General features: G+C 41.4%; 2 protein-coding genes across 4 annotated transcripts in view; both read left to right on the top strand.

Moving 5' to 3' along the window:
* The window catches only part of smurf2 (SMAD specific E3 ubiquitin protein ligase 2), a 52,127-nt gene extending 48,054 nt beyond the window's left edge, over positions 1 to 4,073 (top strand). For both annotated transcript variants that reach the window (XM_085156376.1, XM_085156375.1), the window contains 4 exons: positions 398 to 656; positions 765 to 966; positions 2,285 to 2,360; positions 2,468 to 4,073. In XM_085156376.1, the coding sequence (XP_085012502.1) occupies positions 398 to 656; positions 765 to 966; positions 2,285 to 2,360; positions 2,468 to 2,567 (637 nt within the window). In that variant the 3' untranslated portion in view covers positions 2,568 to 4,073. The remainder of the gene's footprint in view (positions 1 to 397; positions 657 to 764; positions 967 to 2,284; positions 2,361 to 2,467) is intronic.
* Positions 4,074 to 7,478: 3,405 nt separating this feature from the next.
* ddx5 (DEAD (Asp-Glu-Ala-Asp) box helicase 5) lies at positions 7,479 to 12,902 on the top strand. Of its 2 annotated transcripts, none has more exons than XM_085156377.1 (13): positions 7,479 to 7,633; positions 8,366 to 8,537; positions 8,649 to 8,745; positions 8,828 to 8,961; positions 9,081 to 9,146; positions 9,289 to 9,430; positions 9,530 to 9,690; positions 9,800 to 9,972; positions 10,062 to 10,172; positions 10,263 to 10,324; positions 10,414 to 10,473; positions 11,741 to 11,962; positions 12,141 to 12,902. In XM_085156377.1, the coding sequence occupies exons 1-13, from the start codon at positions 7,581 to 7,583 to the stop codon at positions 12,566 to 12,568; spliced, it is 1,881 nt and encodes a 626-aa protein (XP_085012503.1). In that variant the 5' UTR covers positions 7,479 to 7,580; the 3' UTR covers positions 12,569 to 12,902. The 2 variants fall into 2 exon arrangements, with proteins under 2 accessions (XP_085012503.1, XP_085012504.1); XM_085156378.1 differs by having other exon boundaries at positions 11,741 to 11,975; positions 12,141 to 12,355.
* Positions 12,903 to 15,370: the final 2,468 nt, after the last annotated feature.

Below are 15,370 nucleotides of genomic sequence, written 5' to 3'. Positions count from 1 at the left end.
CCTTTTCTTTTCATTTTTTGTTGTGATATCTGGATCATTACAACACATCACTCACAATTTTATTCCCATTATGTCAATACGTGTTATGCAAAGGGGTGGGGTGGGGGGGTATAACTGTGTTTACTTCTTCTAACTTTGATGACAGCGCCCCCTATGGTTTAAAACCAGTTTTTACATCAGTGGTCTGTTAATCACATATTTTCAGACTCATCAGAGTCAGAATACTTTAATAATCTCTAAAGAAATTATGTAATGTGACATGATGTCAGGTCATTACTCTGGCTTAGCAGTCTACCTGCTGATTACCACTTATTTAAAATATTACATTACTAATGATGCCTTTTTTTAAGCCTGTTTTGACTCTTCAAAAGTAATTTAAAGGTTTATCTTCCTCCAGGGATAATGACATCACAGGTGTGCTGGACCACACCTTCTGTGTAGAGCATAATGCTTATGGAGAGATCATCCAGCATGAGCTCAAGCCCAATGGGAAAAGCATCTCCGTCACCCAGGACACAAAGAAGGAGTACGTGCGGCTTTATGTAAACTGGCGTTTCCTGCGAGGCATAGAAGCCCAGTTTTTGGCCCTGCAGAAGGGCTTCAACGAGGTCATCCCCCAACACCTTCTCAAGGCTTTTGATGAGAAGGAGCTAGAGGTAGCTTAACATCTCCTTATTTGTGTGAGGATGTTATGTTGCTCAGCTTAGCTTGTGAGTCTGTTCACTCTAATTGAGGACTCTCTCTCTCTCTCTCTCTCTCTGTAGTTGATTGTGTGCGGCTTGGGTAAAATCGACATCAACGACTGGAAGTCCAACACACGACTCAAGCACTGCACTCCAGACAGCAACATCGTTAAATGGTTCTGGAAAGCTGTGGAGTCTTTCGATGAGGAACGCCGAGCCCGGCTGCTGCAGTTTGTCACCGGTTCCTCCAGGGTCCCCCTCCAAGGTTTTAAGGCTCTCCAAGGTAATCCCATTCAGGATGAAAACATGAAACACAGGTGCGCGTTGGAGTGTTTGCCTGTCTTTGTCTGGATTTCTGCGACTTGATATGCACCCTGAGCCTGTGCGGTGATTCAGTTAGTCCGTCCTAGCAGACAGATCTGTGCACAGACACATCACCCTGGCATGAGCAGTACACAGCGATCCACATGCAGACAACACCTTACATCAGCGGCCCCAACCCCCGGGCCTCGGACCGGTACCGGTAGGCTCAGGTGTGAAATGTATAGTTTTCAGGGTTTTTATCGGTTTTCAGCGTTATTTTATTATCGTTTTTGTCGTTTACTCGATTTTCCTTGGTCTTTTCACGTGTGTTACGAATACATTTTCTTTTTTTCGGTACCGGTACTAGTTTTATTTTGTTGTATTTATCCGCGACACCTTAAAGGCCGGTCCATGAAAATATTGTCGAGTATAAACCGTGGCGCAAAAAAGGTTGGGGACCGCTGCCTTACATAACGTGATCGTCCTGTCTTGAGTAAAATATCTGCAGACGCCAAAAGACAACTCTCATTCTTACATTCTTAAGGAAGGAAAAGAAGGAGAAAAGGCTGAGATATGCTGAATTACACAAGAACTAAATGAGAGTAAACAGGTCTGATGGAGTGATGAATCCACATTTGGTTCAAATCATTGTCAGTATATATGGAGGAGATCAGGAGAGAGGTACAGCAGTGAGTCTCTACACCCATCTGTAAACCATTATGGAGGCTCTGTCATCGTTTGAGGCTGTATTTCAGCTAATAGTGTTGGAGATCTTATTAAAACTAATTATGAACACAGAAGAGCACCCTCAGATTTTGATCCAAAATACAAACTTATCTAGAAAACATCTGATTGGCCACAGCTTAATTTTTCAGCACAACAATGATCCCAAACACACAGCCAGTGCAGTAAAAGCAAACCTGGATACACAATCACACAATGGAGCACAATTAGTCATGCATTGGCCTCAATGTTACTGAAGCAGAGAACAGAACAAAGGAAACATCCAAAGAAGAGCTTTGAATGTCCTTTAGGAAGCCTGGAGAACGATTCCTGAAGTCTACTTAAAGAAATGACAAGAAAGCTGCCTAAGAGAGTTTAGACTATGTTGAAGAATAAATGAGGTCGTACCAAATATTGAATTCAAGCTGGTTACAAATTGTAAAAACTGTTGGTTTTTTTTGGGGTTTTTTTAAATTATAGACTACATTTCCATGTTTGTTCTGTTTATGTGGTCCTCAGTTCTACACAGTACAATGCAGGTATGTAAATATCCTTTTTATTGCTGTTGTATACAGGTGCTGCTGGCCCGCGACTCTTCACCATTCACCAGATTGATGCCAGCACAAACAACCTGCCCAAAGCCCACACCTGGTGAGCAAACTGTTGACATTATAATAGTTTTAGTCCTCTCGCTTTAAGACTCGTTGCTCCAGCGTTGACCCACGATCCTAAACTCCGTCTCACCCTCTGTCTTCCAGCTTCAACCGGATTGACATTCCTCCCTATGAGAGCTACGACAAGCTGTACGACAAGTTGCTCACTGCCATCGAGGAGACGTGCGGCTTCGCTGTAGAGTGAGTCTCCGACGCTGGCGGAGCTCACCGACGACCAGAAGCAATGTGGTTCGGCCACGATGAGCACCCGTCCATTCCAACTGGGGTTCATTGATGGATGCTTCACAAAGGGGTGCTCGAACTTCCCAGAGGACAAGCTAAGGGGGAGGGTGGGCAAAGAAGACCTCAAAATGTCACCTGACTCTGGGTATTTTTTTAAAGACACCCCCCCCCCCCCCCTAGCCCTCCTTAATATCTTATTTTTATCTTTGAAAAGGATCTCTTCAGCTGCTAATAACTCAAACTATTTACTAACTTGTTGAACTGGCAAAATTTGCTGGCTCTTCCCTTTTTCTAAGTTCATTTTAGCATTTAAAAAAAACAAACATATTCCATGTAGCAATTGTCGATCTTGCCAAGCAGAAAACAAGGTCAGTCCGCTCTGAAACAATGGCCACTTTAAACCAGACTGTTGTTTGCTAGAGCACAAGGTCACAAGTGGTTACAGCACAACTACTTGGAAACACTAAATTTGGACGCCGAGAGTGCGTGACTCGGGCTGTGTGGTGCCTCGCGGCGATCACGCTGGGGTTATCTCTAACGCCAAGGATGGGAAAACTGGGGATGTGCGTGGATGAGAAGGGCAGGACTCGAGACTGAATTACAATCGACGGTTTACAACCTTCTCCAAAGACAGCAGCGGGGGACCAGCGCTCCTGTGTCTGCTAACCCAGAAAGCCTGTTTTCACCAGTTTTGACAACTGTCCGTGTTCAGAAAAAAAGAGTAAATGGATGAATGGCTTGAAATGTGTTATTTTTATATAACAGGGAAAATTGAGAAAGAAACACTAAAAAAAAAAAAATCTATATAATATATATAATTTATTGCTGTTATATTTCAGAAACCCCTTTCCATTGTTTCAGAAAAATAAAATCTTTGTTAAGTGTTGCTGTTTAAATTATAGAAGACAAATTGTGAAAAACAAAAATTAAGCTTGACTCAATCTCACTAAAGAATGCTGTGGTTTATCTCTCGCCGTGACCCCTCGCACTGTACGAGGAGACGTTTGTCAGAAAGGGCAAAACAAACAAGGTCTTTGACACACACGCGATGTCTTCTCAGTGCCATACCTGTTCTGAATGAATGGATCTTTGCAAATATTGAGCTGACCCTTTAAATTCTACTGATTTTCATCCTGGAGCGACAGACGTGGTGATGTGAGCCCCCACCCCCTTTTTTGAATTTTTATTTAAACAGTCATTTGTAGCTGGGCTATATTAATGTCACAATGCCTGCCATTCATTTCTAAAGCTGTCCAAACTCTGTTGGTGTCTTCTTTGCGCTGGCTCCATATTGCTATTGTTTTTTTGTTTTTTAAAAAGAAGAAGAAAAAAGAAAAACCTCTACTACCTTGTAGCCACGTGGTGCTAAATAGCATTAACACTTGTCTTGTATCGGCATCCTCGCTCACTGACATACTACTGCTTAAAGTGCACAATACACTACTCTCACTCATTACCTGTTTGTGGACACCAAGAGCTCTACTTAGCCACGTTCTCAGGATATGTCAAAAGTAGTTTGGGATGTTGGTTTGATTTGAAATTAATTCTATTTCTCTCGATTTCCTGAATGTTAAAGGGGACCTATTGTGTTTTTCCTTCTTTTGTGTCATATATCTGCTGTTACAGTGGGTAAAGTTTCAAATGTAGAGGTCACAGAGTAATCCTTGTAAGCCCAAACCTCAGACGTCTCACTGCTCTAAATGCTGTTATGTTTTATGCTTCTTTTTTTAACACTCCTGCCTCTGTGTGAGTCACTAAGGAGAGGATGTTGAGACACACAGCCCCGCCCACCTATTAAAGTAAAGCTGGCTTGTTTCAGATGGTGGATTGGACTGAGGCGGGTGCACTGGGCCCAGGATCATTCTGAGCTGTGAAATCATGCAAAACTACTCTAGTAGAATCCCATGATAGGTCCTCTTTAAGGTGTTTAAAAAGTCATATTTTCAGTGTGCCCACAGAAAAGCATAAACGCACACTCACTGTTGCATGTCTCCATCGTTTGTTTGAACGTGAACTAAAATGAGACGAGTCCTGTGTTTTTGTTTTTTAGCCTGCTTTCGCTACGTTTTAATCCAGACGGGGGGGGGGGGGGGGGGGGGGGGGTGTTTTCTACAATTTTTGAAAATGAAACTCTTGAATGTTTTTAAAAGATGCTGCCTGTCTAGCAATCTCTACGACCGTGGACTGTTCTTAACGTTTGCATACGCTTGAAAAGAAATACATTTAGACCGAGCGCTCGCAAAGTGAAAAGTGTCCTCAGATGGTGCTTTTTGTACAGTAATTAAAAAATATCATTCGTATATATGTGGATCAAACCAACTGTAATTTATCTTTTAACTTAAGCAGAGGAAGACTTTTTTTTTTCTTTTTCTTGAACCGAGTAGAGGAATTGCACACGAACAGATGGAGGTTGCCTCTTCTTCGGTGATCTCCGTGCCAGATACTCATTCACCTTTAAGTCCAGTGCACAGGCTGATTTGCCCAATTGTCTCTCTACACTACGTCGCTCGGCAACGCCCCACAGCTGCCTCTCCATTGAACTACAGTTTTTATTCAATAAGTTGAGAGATGCCGCTTTTTTTTTTTCTTCTTTTTTTTTATAGCATGATCCACTAGCAGGACTATATCTCTCATAGCTGACTGATGCAATTTGATGTATGTTAACACTATCATTTTGTAAGAGTATTTTATTTTTGTGTGTAATTAGTTCTAATTAAACTTGCCTTTGTCTAACAATGTAAGGCCTTGTACAAACAGATGTCCTGTGGTTTCTTCAAGAAGAGTGTTTTGATTATGATTAGTATTGGGGTGGGGTGGAGGGTACTTCAGGTAGTATTGATCCTAAAGGGTCTCTTTATTTCAGTTTGACTGCATCATTAGCACCATCTAATATAAGAATGGCTCATGTGGGTGTGCAAAGTCTTTACGTGTGAATGGGATAAGGCTGTGACCACCCACTGAGACCACTCCAGATTAAATGGCTGGTACTTGGCTGGGGAGGGGGGGTTTCAACTCCTCCTGTAGATTAGTACAGGAAACTGAGCTGAGCTGTTCTCACTCTGGGAAAAAATACTTGTGTAATAAAGGGAGAATGTAGTTCACACTGGTTGTGGCTTTTACACATTTAGACATACAGATAGGAAGGAACCAGTCTAAACAAAGATTTGTAGATGTAAAAAACAACCAATGGGAAAGTCAGCGGGTATGCAGAGATGGCCTTTTAGCAGCAGCATGTAGAGGACAGTGATGTACATGATTTCCACAACCAGTAATTAAAAATAAAACCCTGTCAGACAGTATCCAGCTTCTTTAGTTACTGGCCTGGTGAATTCATAAAGAGCAGATCACTGTAATCCAAATAAAGGTTTGTGGAGGGAAAGTCGCAGAGATCAAGTGTTTCCTGGCTTGGGGAGAGAAATAAGATTTATTCCTGAAAAATGGCCTGTGTCAAAGCCCAGACCTAAGTGCTGATTTATAATGGCACCCTAGACACTAACAAGATGTGGCCTTATCAATTTCGGCCCATTGAATGGTTTTGATCTTGGGAATTGCAAATAAATGTAAAGAAGGAAAAAGAACATTAGACTTTTCGTGTCTATGTGGGTTTGGGTTCAAAATGTTGACAACACTGGTAATGGAGAACTGGATTATGGCTCACTTATCTTAACTAGCCGGTTAAGTCGAATATTGCCCCAAACAATTTATTGACATAAACAGTCAATAATATGTCAAAGCTGACAAATGTAAACAAACAATGTTTGGGCTTCAGTCATGCGTGTTTTTGATACGTTCACTGACAGTTAATACAAATTTTCTTTAACCTCTTAGGACCTGGACATCACATTTTGGGTTATGTAGACTAAAATACTCAATTTCGCTCTACATGGGCCCGATATCCACTTACGAGGACATTATACTGCTACTGTTCTATCAAAATTTTAAACAAATATCCTCATATGTGGCTCTTATTTTTCTTAAAAACAAAAATAAGGTAAAAAAAAAAATCAGGTAATTCTTTGTTTTTACATTCATTGCGCCCCAATGTGACCAAATATCAAAGAGAAATTAAAAATGCATGTCGTGGAAGAGTTTGGGTCCTACAAAGTTACAGCTCCCTAATCAGAGACACAGATTTGTTTAGTCTCTCTTTGTTAACGGTTATCCGGATAATGCTCTGTATTCTTTTGTTGCTATGGGATACTTTCTTGTCGGGAAAAAACGCTTTTCCCTACTCTTTAAATATTTTCTCTGATTATTACAATACTATTATTATTATATCACAATATTTTCTAGTTATTCGTTCGAGTATATGTAAAACACAAGTTTACACGTGCTGCGCGGGGTCTGGCTGACTGTATACAACATACGATCAAACAAACAAAAAAAGTTTATGTGGTGAAACCTCTAATGACGTCACTTACAGTAATAAGTCGGAAGTTCAAGCAAGCCGCGTGACCGCTTTTCTGTCTCGTACATATTCTTCCGCCAGTATATGCTTCAGTAACCGAGGTCAAAGCGATCCTGAGTTTTTTCCTTTTCTGACTTGTGCTTTCAGATTTAAGAGAGATTTTTATAAGCATGTTATTCAGGAATAAAACACGAAAAACATTTCTTTGAGTTATTATTTCTGAAGCCTTGCTGACGTTTCTTCTATTTTGCCAAGCTTAGCTTCTAAAATAGATTTAGTAAAACTCTCGGAATGCAAAGACAGCTTATAGCTTAAAAGTTATGGTGAGTTTACTTCTTTGTTGTGTGTTATTGTGTGTTTTATTCACATTTTGAGCATTAAAAGTCAAACCCCGTATGGCGGATGAATACATCCCGGGTGGGTGGAACTTCCTCTTGTTATAAAAACCGGACCCCGTTTTTGCGATACCGGTATTTCAGCGTCAGTGCCGGTCGGAATTTTTCAGTCGGCAGGCCAAGTCCATTGTATTTATCTTTTTCCTTTTAATTTATACGGTTTGTATACAAAATGCCTGGATATTCCGACAGAGATCGTGGCAGAGATAGGGATAGAGATAGAGGGTAAGTACATTATTTGATATATTTAGACTTTGTTTTTTTTAATCACCGTCTAGTAAAAAATGTCCAAAGGCTTTCATAGTCGAAAAAAAGAACCACTCAGCTCAATATTGTAGTTTTTGGCGATGAAAAAACAGGCAGAATTTATCTGAATTAACAGAAAGTGTCTCGCCTTGGAAAAACTGGCTTTTGACCGGTATATTTCAAACCCAAGGCCTAGGCCGGTGAGCGAAGCCCGCTGTCGTTGTCTTTGGCTCAAGGCCTAGTTTGGCCTCGTGCCCTGGCACACCGGGTTTTCGTTAGCTTCAGGATACGTTAGCAAATTCGGAAGGAAGCAGGGAGCTAATTCAAAATGTTGGTGATCGGAATCGCTTGGCCACGCTTCCTCGCTTTTCCCACCTTTGTGATTAAATCTAGCCTTTTCTGAGAAATGTTTGTGGTCAGCGCGAGTGGTGTTAGTAATGCTAACACAGCTGGCTAGTCGGCTTTTCGCCATGTGGTAGCGTGAATGCGGATACAAAATGCCGGCTTTTTCGCCCCCTCTTTGTTCCTCTGCTGGCTGGAAAGTATATAGCAGCTATGTAATTTCAGAGAATGACGCAGTTAATAAGAAGTTTTCTATATTATAATAGTGTGTCTAAAGTGACAGCGCAAGTCGTATTTTTAATAATAACTGTAGGGAGACTCGGTAAAAAAAAAAAAAAACTTACACAAAAACTACTTTATTAATTTCAGTTATGGCGGTGGGCCCCCTCGTTTCGGTGGAAGCCGTGGCGGTGGTGGTGGTGGAGGAAAGTTTGGCAATCCCGGTGACCGGCTGCGGAAGAAACACTGGAACCTGGACGAGCTCCCCAAGTTTGAGAAAAACTTCTATCAGCAGCATCCAGACGTTGCCCGGAGGTCTCATGTACGTATGACAGGTTTTGTAACGCCTCCCGACATGTGCTCTGCCTTGCACGTGTTAGAAGTTATGCAATTGGTTGTGACCACTGATCTTATTTTCCCTCACTCTTTGCAGCCAGAGGTTGAACAGTACAGGAGATCCAAAACAATTACAGTGAAGGGGAGGGATTGCCCAAATCCTATCATGAAGTTTCATGAAGCAAGCTTTCCCTGTAAGTTTGAAAACAACTCAGTGAAATGGTATTGCAAACAGGTTAAATTATTTCAATTAACATTTGATTTCTTTCTTCTTAGCATATGTGATGGATGTCATCAACAAACAGAACTGGACTGAACCTACACCCATCCAGGCTCAGGGCTGGCCTCTGGCTCTTAGTGGCATGGATATGGTTGGCATTGCTCAGACTGGTTCTGGCAAAACTCTTGCTGTAAGTTCAGTATTTTTTTTTGTCTTTAAACAAATTGCAGCTTTAATCATCTGAGCTGACCAGATGATTTAATATTTCCTTAATACTTTCCTTACCTATGAAACTGTTTGGACTTGCAGTATCTGCTGCCTGCAATCGTTCACATCAACCACCAGCCTTTCTTGGAACGTGGAGATGGTCCAATTGTAAGTAACGAAATGCTTTTACTTATGTGTGTATTAGCTTCAGTACTGGCTTGAGTAGGGGTTTTCATGTTTTCTTTCTCAGTGTTGAAGTTGTGTAGCCTCCCTGAGCTGTTTGTAAAAAGCTATTATCTTCCTCTAACAGTGTTTAGTGCTTGCCCCGACCAGAGAGCTGGCACAACAGGTGCAACAGGTGGCCGCTGAATATGGCAGAGCATCTCGTCTAAAGTCCACCTGCATCTATGGTGGTGCGCCTAAAGGACCCCAGATTCGTGACCTGGAAAGAGGTACTCTTGCTTATTTTTAGTGGGGTTTTTTTTGGGGGGGGGGGTCAAGTGCTTGCCCTGTATAGTTAAGATGTTAACTTCTCATTATTACCTTTAAAGGTGTGGAGATCTGCATTGCCACTCCAGGCAGACTCATTGACTTCCTGGAGGCAGGAAAGACCAACCTCCGTAGATGCACGTACCTTGTGCTTGATGAGGCTGACAGAATGCTGGACATGGGCTTTGAGCCACAGATTCGGAAAATCGTTGACCAAATCAGAGTACGTTTCTGCATATATATATTTTTTGCTTTCCAAGTAGGCTTGTTGGAATAAAGTGATTCCCTGCTAGACATGTAATGTGTTGCAATTTTTATTTATATATTTGCAGCCTGACCGGCAGACTCTGATGTGGAGTGCCACTTGGCCCAAAGAAGTTCGCCAGCTGGCTGAAGATTTCTTGAAGGAATATGTTCAGATCAATATTGGGGCACTGCAGCTCAGTGCAAACCATAACATCCTGCAGATAGTGGATGTGTGCAATGATGGCGAGAAGGAGAACAAGTGAGTAACTGTTCTGTAGTAAAGTGCCAACTGTAAGGCGACAGGATGTGTTCCTCAGTTTTACTTACGGAGTGTCTGATTTCTTGTAGGCTCATTCGTCTGCTTGAGGAAATAATGAGTGAAAAGGAGAACAAGACCATAATCTTTGTAGAGACTAAGAGGCGGTGTGATGACCTTACCAGGAGGATGAGAAGGGACGGGTAAGTGTTAAAACTAAACTTCTGCTTTAAAGTACTGCTTTTGCTGAGATGTAGTAACACCACTAAATTTGAGCCCTTGTTTACTTTTAGATGGCCTGCTATGGGAATCCATGGAGATAAAAGCCAGCAGGAGAGAGACTGGGTGCTCAATGGTAAATTTAAACCACTGGTTAAACTGAGATTCAGAATAAAAAGTGCACATCATGGTTGAGTCTTACAGCGTTTGGTTTCTCTTTTCTAGAGTTCAAATATGGGAAGGCGCCAATTCTCATTGCCACAGATGTTGCATCCAGGGGTTTAGGTCAGTATCCTCCATGATGTGTTTACTACCTATATTGTACCTCTAAAAAGAGAGTGTATTTGCTTTCTTTAACTTTTCTGCTTCTTTCTGAGTTTCTCCCCTGGCCTTAAGGAGCAGTCTATGTGGCAGGGCCTTGGCATGACAAGCCCAGGTATCCAGAGGGGGAAGGAGGATTCTTGGAGGTGTCCCGACTGGCGAGGCACGGGTCTCCCAGTTGTGCAGATGTACAGAGGTGACCAGGCCCAAGTGCAGAATAACGCTCTGGCCTGCCTAAAAGAGGGGGAAGTTGAAGGACTCCCCATATGCTCATCTGTTCTCTGGCAATGGTTTGGACTGCTTCACACACCCAGGCTCTAACTCTCCCAGCTCGAAGCCCACCAACACAGCCTCTGATTGTCTTGCATTTGTTTGGGCATGGCAAGTCATTAGTCATATTAGAAGGTGCTTCCTTATTAGACTTTTAAAAGCATGGGTGGCTTAATGTTGCAGTTTCCTAAACTTCTGTCTGAAGAGCAGTCTGTCAGATCGGTCATACCTTCACCTCTGTAAAGACATGGCTACTGGCCCTTTTGGTGACAGTGGGACATGCTAGTTGGACAAACTTGGACAAAATCCAAGCTCACACTCCTCCCTCGCCTGCGTTTCAAAGTCATGTCGAGACCTGCCAACGAGAGACATTGTGATCAAGTGAACAGTGGGTCTGGAAAAGCTGAGAAGGGGTGCACTTGTAGACATCCTGCAAATGGGTTCAGAGCTACAGTTTCTTGCCAAGAGACGCACATGTGAGCTTTAAAACAAAGGTCTCATGTGTGCGTAACAAAGGGACCTCGGTAAAAGCTAGTTCAAGCACACTCGGAGGCAGTAGTGTGCATAGCAGCCCTACTGTGTAGCGACATGAGGTCACTTGACAATATGAGGGGCGTGTTCTGCAATGGGAATGGACTAGTGAATGCATACTCCAAGAATGGTAAGGCTGCTGATCCATTCTTTTTTGTGTGGTTTGGCAGTTGCTTAGCAGGGAAGGTTTTTATTTTCTCACTGGATTAGGAGCTAACGGAGTGTGCATCGTTTCTCTCTTCCCACCGTAGTCTCCCCGAGGATTAAGTGTCTAATGCCAGTCAATTTGCAGCCTTTGTGGGTTAACCAGCAATCCCACCGTCATGACCATACTAACTTGCCCTCTTTTGTTTTTGATCCGGTTGTTGTGGTGGCGCCGGTGCACATTTTGTGTGCTGTCCTCTTTTTATGCCACACTGCAACATTACAGATGTTGAAGACGTCAAATTTGTCATCAACTTTGACTACCCCAACAACTCCGAGGACTATATCCACCGCATTGGCAGAACGGCTCGTAGCCAAAAGACAGGCACAGCCTATACCTTCTTCACACCAAACAACATGAGGCAAGCCGGCGACCTCGTCTCTGTGCTTCGAGAGGCCAACCAGGCTATCAACCCAAAGCTCCTCCAAATGGCAGAAGACAGAGGAGGTAAATCTAATTGGTGAGATACAAAAATGGTGATGAGTCTCTTTAACCTGCTCCTCCTTTCTTTTTAAGATTAATTTCTTCATCACGACTTGATCTTTGCATCAACTAGGAGTTTAAATTGCTTTCACTAAAACGTGTTCCTGTATCGCTTTTCTAATGTTGCCGCATCTCTTTTTAGGTCGTTCAAGGGGAGGCAGAGGTGGTGACTATCGAGATAATCATCGAGATAGGTATTCCTCAGGAAGGCGCGATTTTGGCAATTTTAGGGACAGGGACAACAGAGGCTTTGATAATGGACCAGCTAAGTCTTATGGCGTGAGTTCTCAGAATGGAGGCTATGGGGGCAACAACGGCAATGGCTTCAATGGAGGAAGCTACAATGGTAACGGACAGTCAAACTTTAGTAGTAACCAGACTGGGTCATTCGTAGGCCAGAACAACTTCCAGGGCCAGCAGTTTGGTGCTGGTAAGGCTGTTGCGCCGAATGGTGTGAGTCATCCCCCATTCCCCTTCCCCCAGGGACAGGCTCCGCCACCGCCGCAGCAACAGCAGCATCCTCCACCGTCACTGGTGCCGTACCCCATGCCTCCTCAGTTCTCACAGTAAACTTGTCGTACACTTGAAAGAAGTAATTTATTGCTTTTTGTCTGAGTTGTATACTTGATCCAGATTTTTTTTTTTTTTTTTTTTGTATTTACACAACAGGGTTACAACAACTCCAACCTCTGTCAAACCTTTTTAAGATCTGCAGTGCAGCACTAGTGATGTTGCACACATTTTTCCTAATGCTATTTAATTTGTTACATTCCTGTTTAGTTAAATTTTTTTGTACTAGGTAAATACAAATGTATCAGTTTTCACGTGTATCATTGAAAGTGATGTTAAGTTCCTTTCTTGAAAGTGCACTGCATGATCTTTCAAATAAACTCCCAAAAAGACAGTTTTGTGTCTCCTTTTCTACAACATGAATGTTGCTGAGTCATTAGCGGTATTAGTATGACTCTCAATGTCCAGCAGGTGTCAGGGTCCTGCAAGAATTCAAGCGAAGTGTGCAATCAGGTACAATAATCCCTTAAACCAGCATTTGACCTAACGACAATCAGAGGCGTCAGATTGATCAGAGGCAAAATCACCTTGCTTAATCTAGTAGCTGAAATAGTATTTGTTTTGCAGGGATGGTAGTGCCAGGTGACGGTGAAATGGTTAAAAGGGTTGCATCCTACCACAACTTACTGATAGTGTTCCTAAAACATGAGTTTTGGTTTGCATAAATGCATTAATGTTAAATTTTGAATACCTGTGGAGCTGCTAGTAGGCTGAGATGAAGCAATGTCTCCATCTGCTGGTAGAGAATCGAATAGCAAAGTGATTTGTCTAGTTAAAGTTAAGTTTTACTACAGTATGAGCAGAGTAACTACTACTGACTACTGGGCAAGCTTTTCCAGGCAGTGCTCCACTTAACTATCAGCAGCAAAATCTATTATTTCATATGTTAGGAATCTCTGCAGTGTCAAGATGGAAAAAGGCAGTCTTGAGCTGTGTATCCCACTCTGCGTTTACACCTTAGCAGTTTGCACATGTTTGGCTACTTCCTGAGAACATCCAGTTATCCATAAAATGTACAAAACAAAGTGTTATCCAATATCTATCTTTAGGCAAGCACATGTTAGGTTCACAACTACAGGCTTCTATTTAAAATAAGTCACAGGTAAAGAAATTTTGTGCAGCAGAAATATTAGGAACAAACTAAAGGAATCAAGTGTGCTTCATGTACACTACATAAAGATATGGAGATATCACTGATTTTGCTAATTTAACATTGCAGTCTTTCTCATTAAGGTTAAAAGAGGATGCGGGTCCCAGTTATCACAGCGCAGCTGGTGCTCCACCCAATGAATGTATATATTCATGATAAAGAGACTGAAATCTGGTCACAGGTCAGTGACGAATGATTACAGATAAGATCTCTGGATGAACAGTCCCCGCTGCTGCTCACAGGTGCTGTGGGTGCGGCTGATTAAACTGCTTTCTACATGTTTACAGAACCATAACGTAGAAGTATGTGAGGAACGCACGCTGTGTAAATACTACACAGCCAGAGAAGAGCTCTTTTTTTTTGTGACAGCCACACCTCAATGCCAACAGCATTATCTGAAATGAACACACGCTTGTCTTGTATGTTTTTTTTCTTTTCAGGACTACAACCTTTTTTACATTGTGAAATCAATTTATGGCAGGTACGTTTGATTGGGAGAACAAGCTTATCTTTCATGAATTGCATAATGTGTCATTTAAACAGATGGGCTGGGTTTAAGGACAGAGGTGGATCACACCATTGCTGCCTTTGAGGAAGCTTAAAATGTGCCTATGACCTCACTGCCCTGGTCTTACTCATTGCTTGTGTCATTCTGAACTTTTCTTTTCTAGAAACAGTTCATGGCAAAACACTTACACTGATAAAAGTTCATCATTAACCCTGCTGCTTCAAAGCAGAGCTGTTATAGTTTTGAATGAATTTTTATCTTATTTGAAATGAATTAGATGCTTTTTATTATTTCCTCTTAGTTTACTATAATATCCTCTCTTCTGAAACATCTTCTTAATGCTTATCCAAGTCAGGGCTATCCTAGTTGTAATTAAGTGTGGGTGGGGTACACCCTGGACAGGCTGCCAGTCCACCACGAGTCAGACAATCATTGACATTCCCATCCTAACACTGTCATCTTAAAGCTGGGTGGCACAAGGGGACCAGGATTCGGCTGAGCCTGTCTTCTAGCAACATATATTCACATTCATATATACTTCAACTGTAGTAACAAAGGCATTTCTCAAATTAATTTCATCTAATTAATTATAAACAAAGAGTAGGAAGCAGTCAGCCATATTTTAAATCAGGTCATTTGAAAGTTTGTTAAATGACAATTATTTATTGCCCATTAGAGTTAAAAAAAAAAAAAAAGTTACATAACAATAAAAATATCCATTATGAAACTTAGCTGCCCTGTAACATTAAAGCACAAGGTTTAAAAGGCAAGTTAATGGTGCTAATGTGTTTCCCTGAACGGCAGGAAGTGGAGCAAACCACTGTGAGGTGTACGCTTCTATAATGAAATTCAAATTCATTTTATTATATTATTTTAAATCATATAGTTACATTTACAATTATGCATTGATATGGTGGCCCAGTGAGGCAACTTAAGCAAAGACCAGTAAAAAGAAATGCACATGAAACACGACTGATATGGAAGAATATGGAGCAAAAGTTTAAAAAAAAAAAGAAATATATATATATATATATATATATATATATATATATATATATATATATATATATATATATATATATATATATATATATATATATATATATATATAAATATATATATATATATAAAATATAATATATAT

Source organism: Neolamprologus multifasciatus, chromosome 4, assembly GCF_963576455.1.
Source record: "Neolamprologus multifasciatus chromosome 4, fNeoMul1.2, whole genome shotgun sequence".
Classification (NCBI taxonomy): Eukaryota; Metazoa; Chordata; class Actinopteri; order Cichliformes; family Cichlidae; genus Neolamprologus; species Neolamprologus multifasciatus.
The sequence above is the reverse complement of the archived record's forward strand: the minus strand, read 5'-3'. Positions and strand labels throughout refer to the sequence as shown.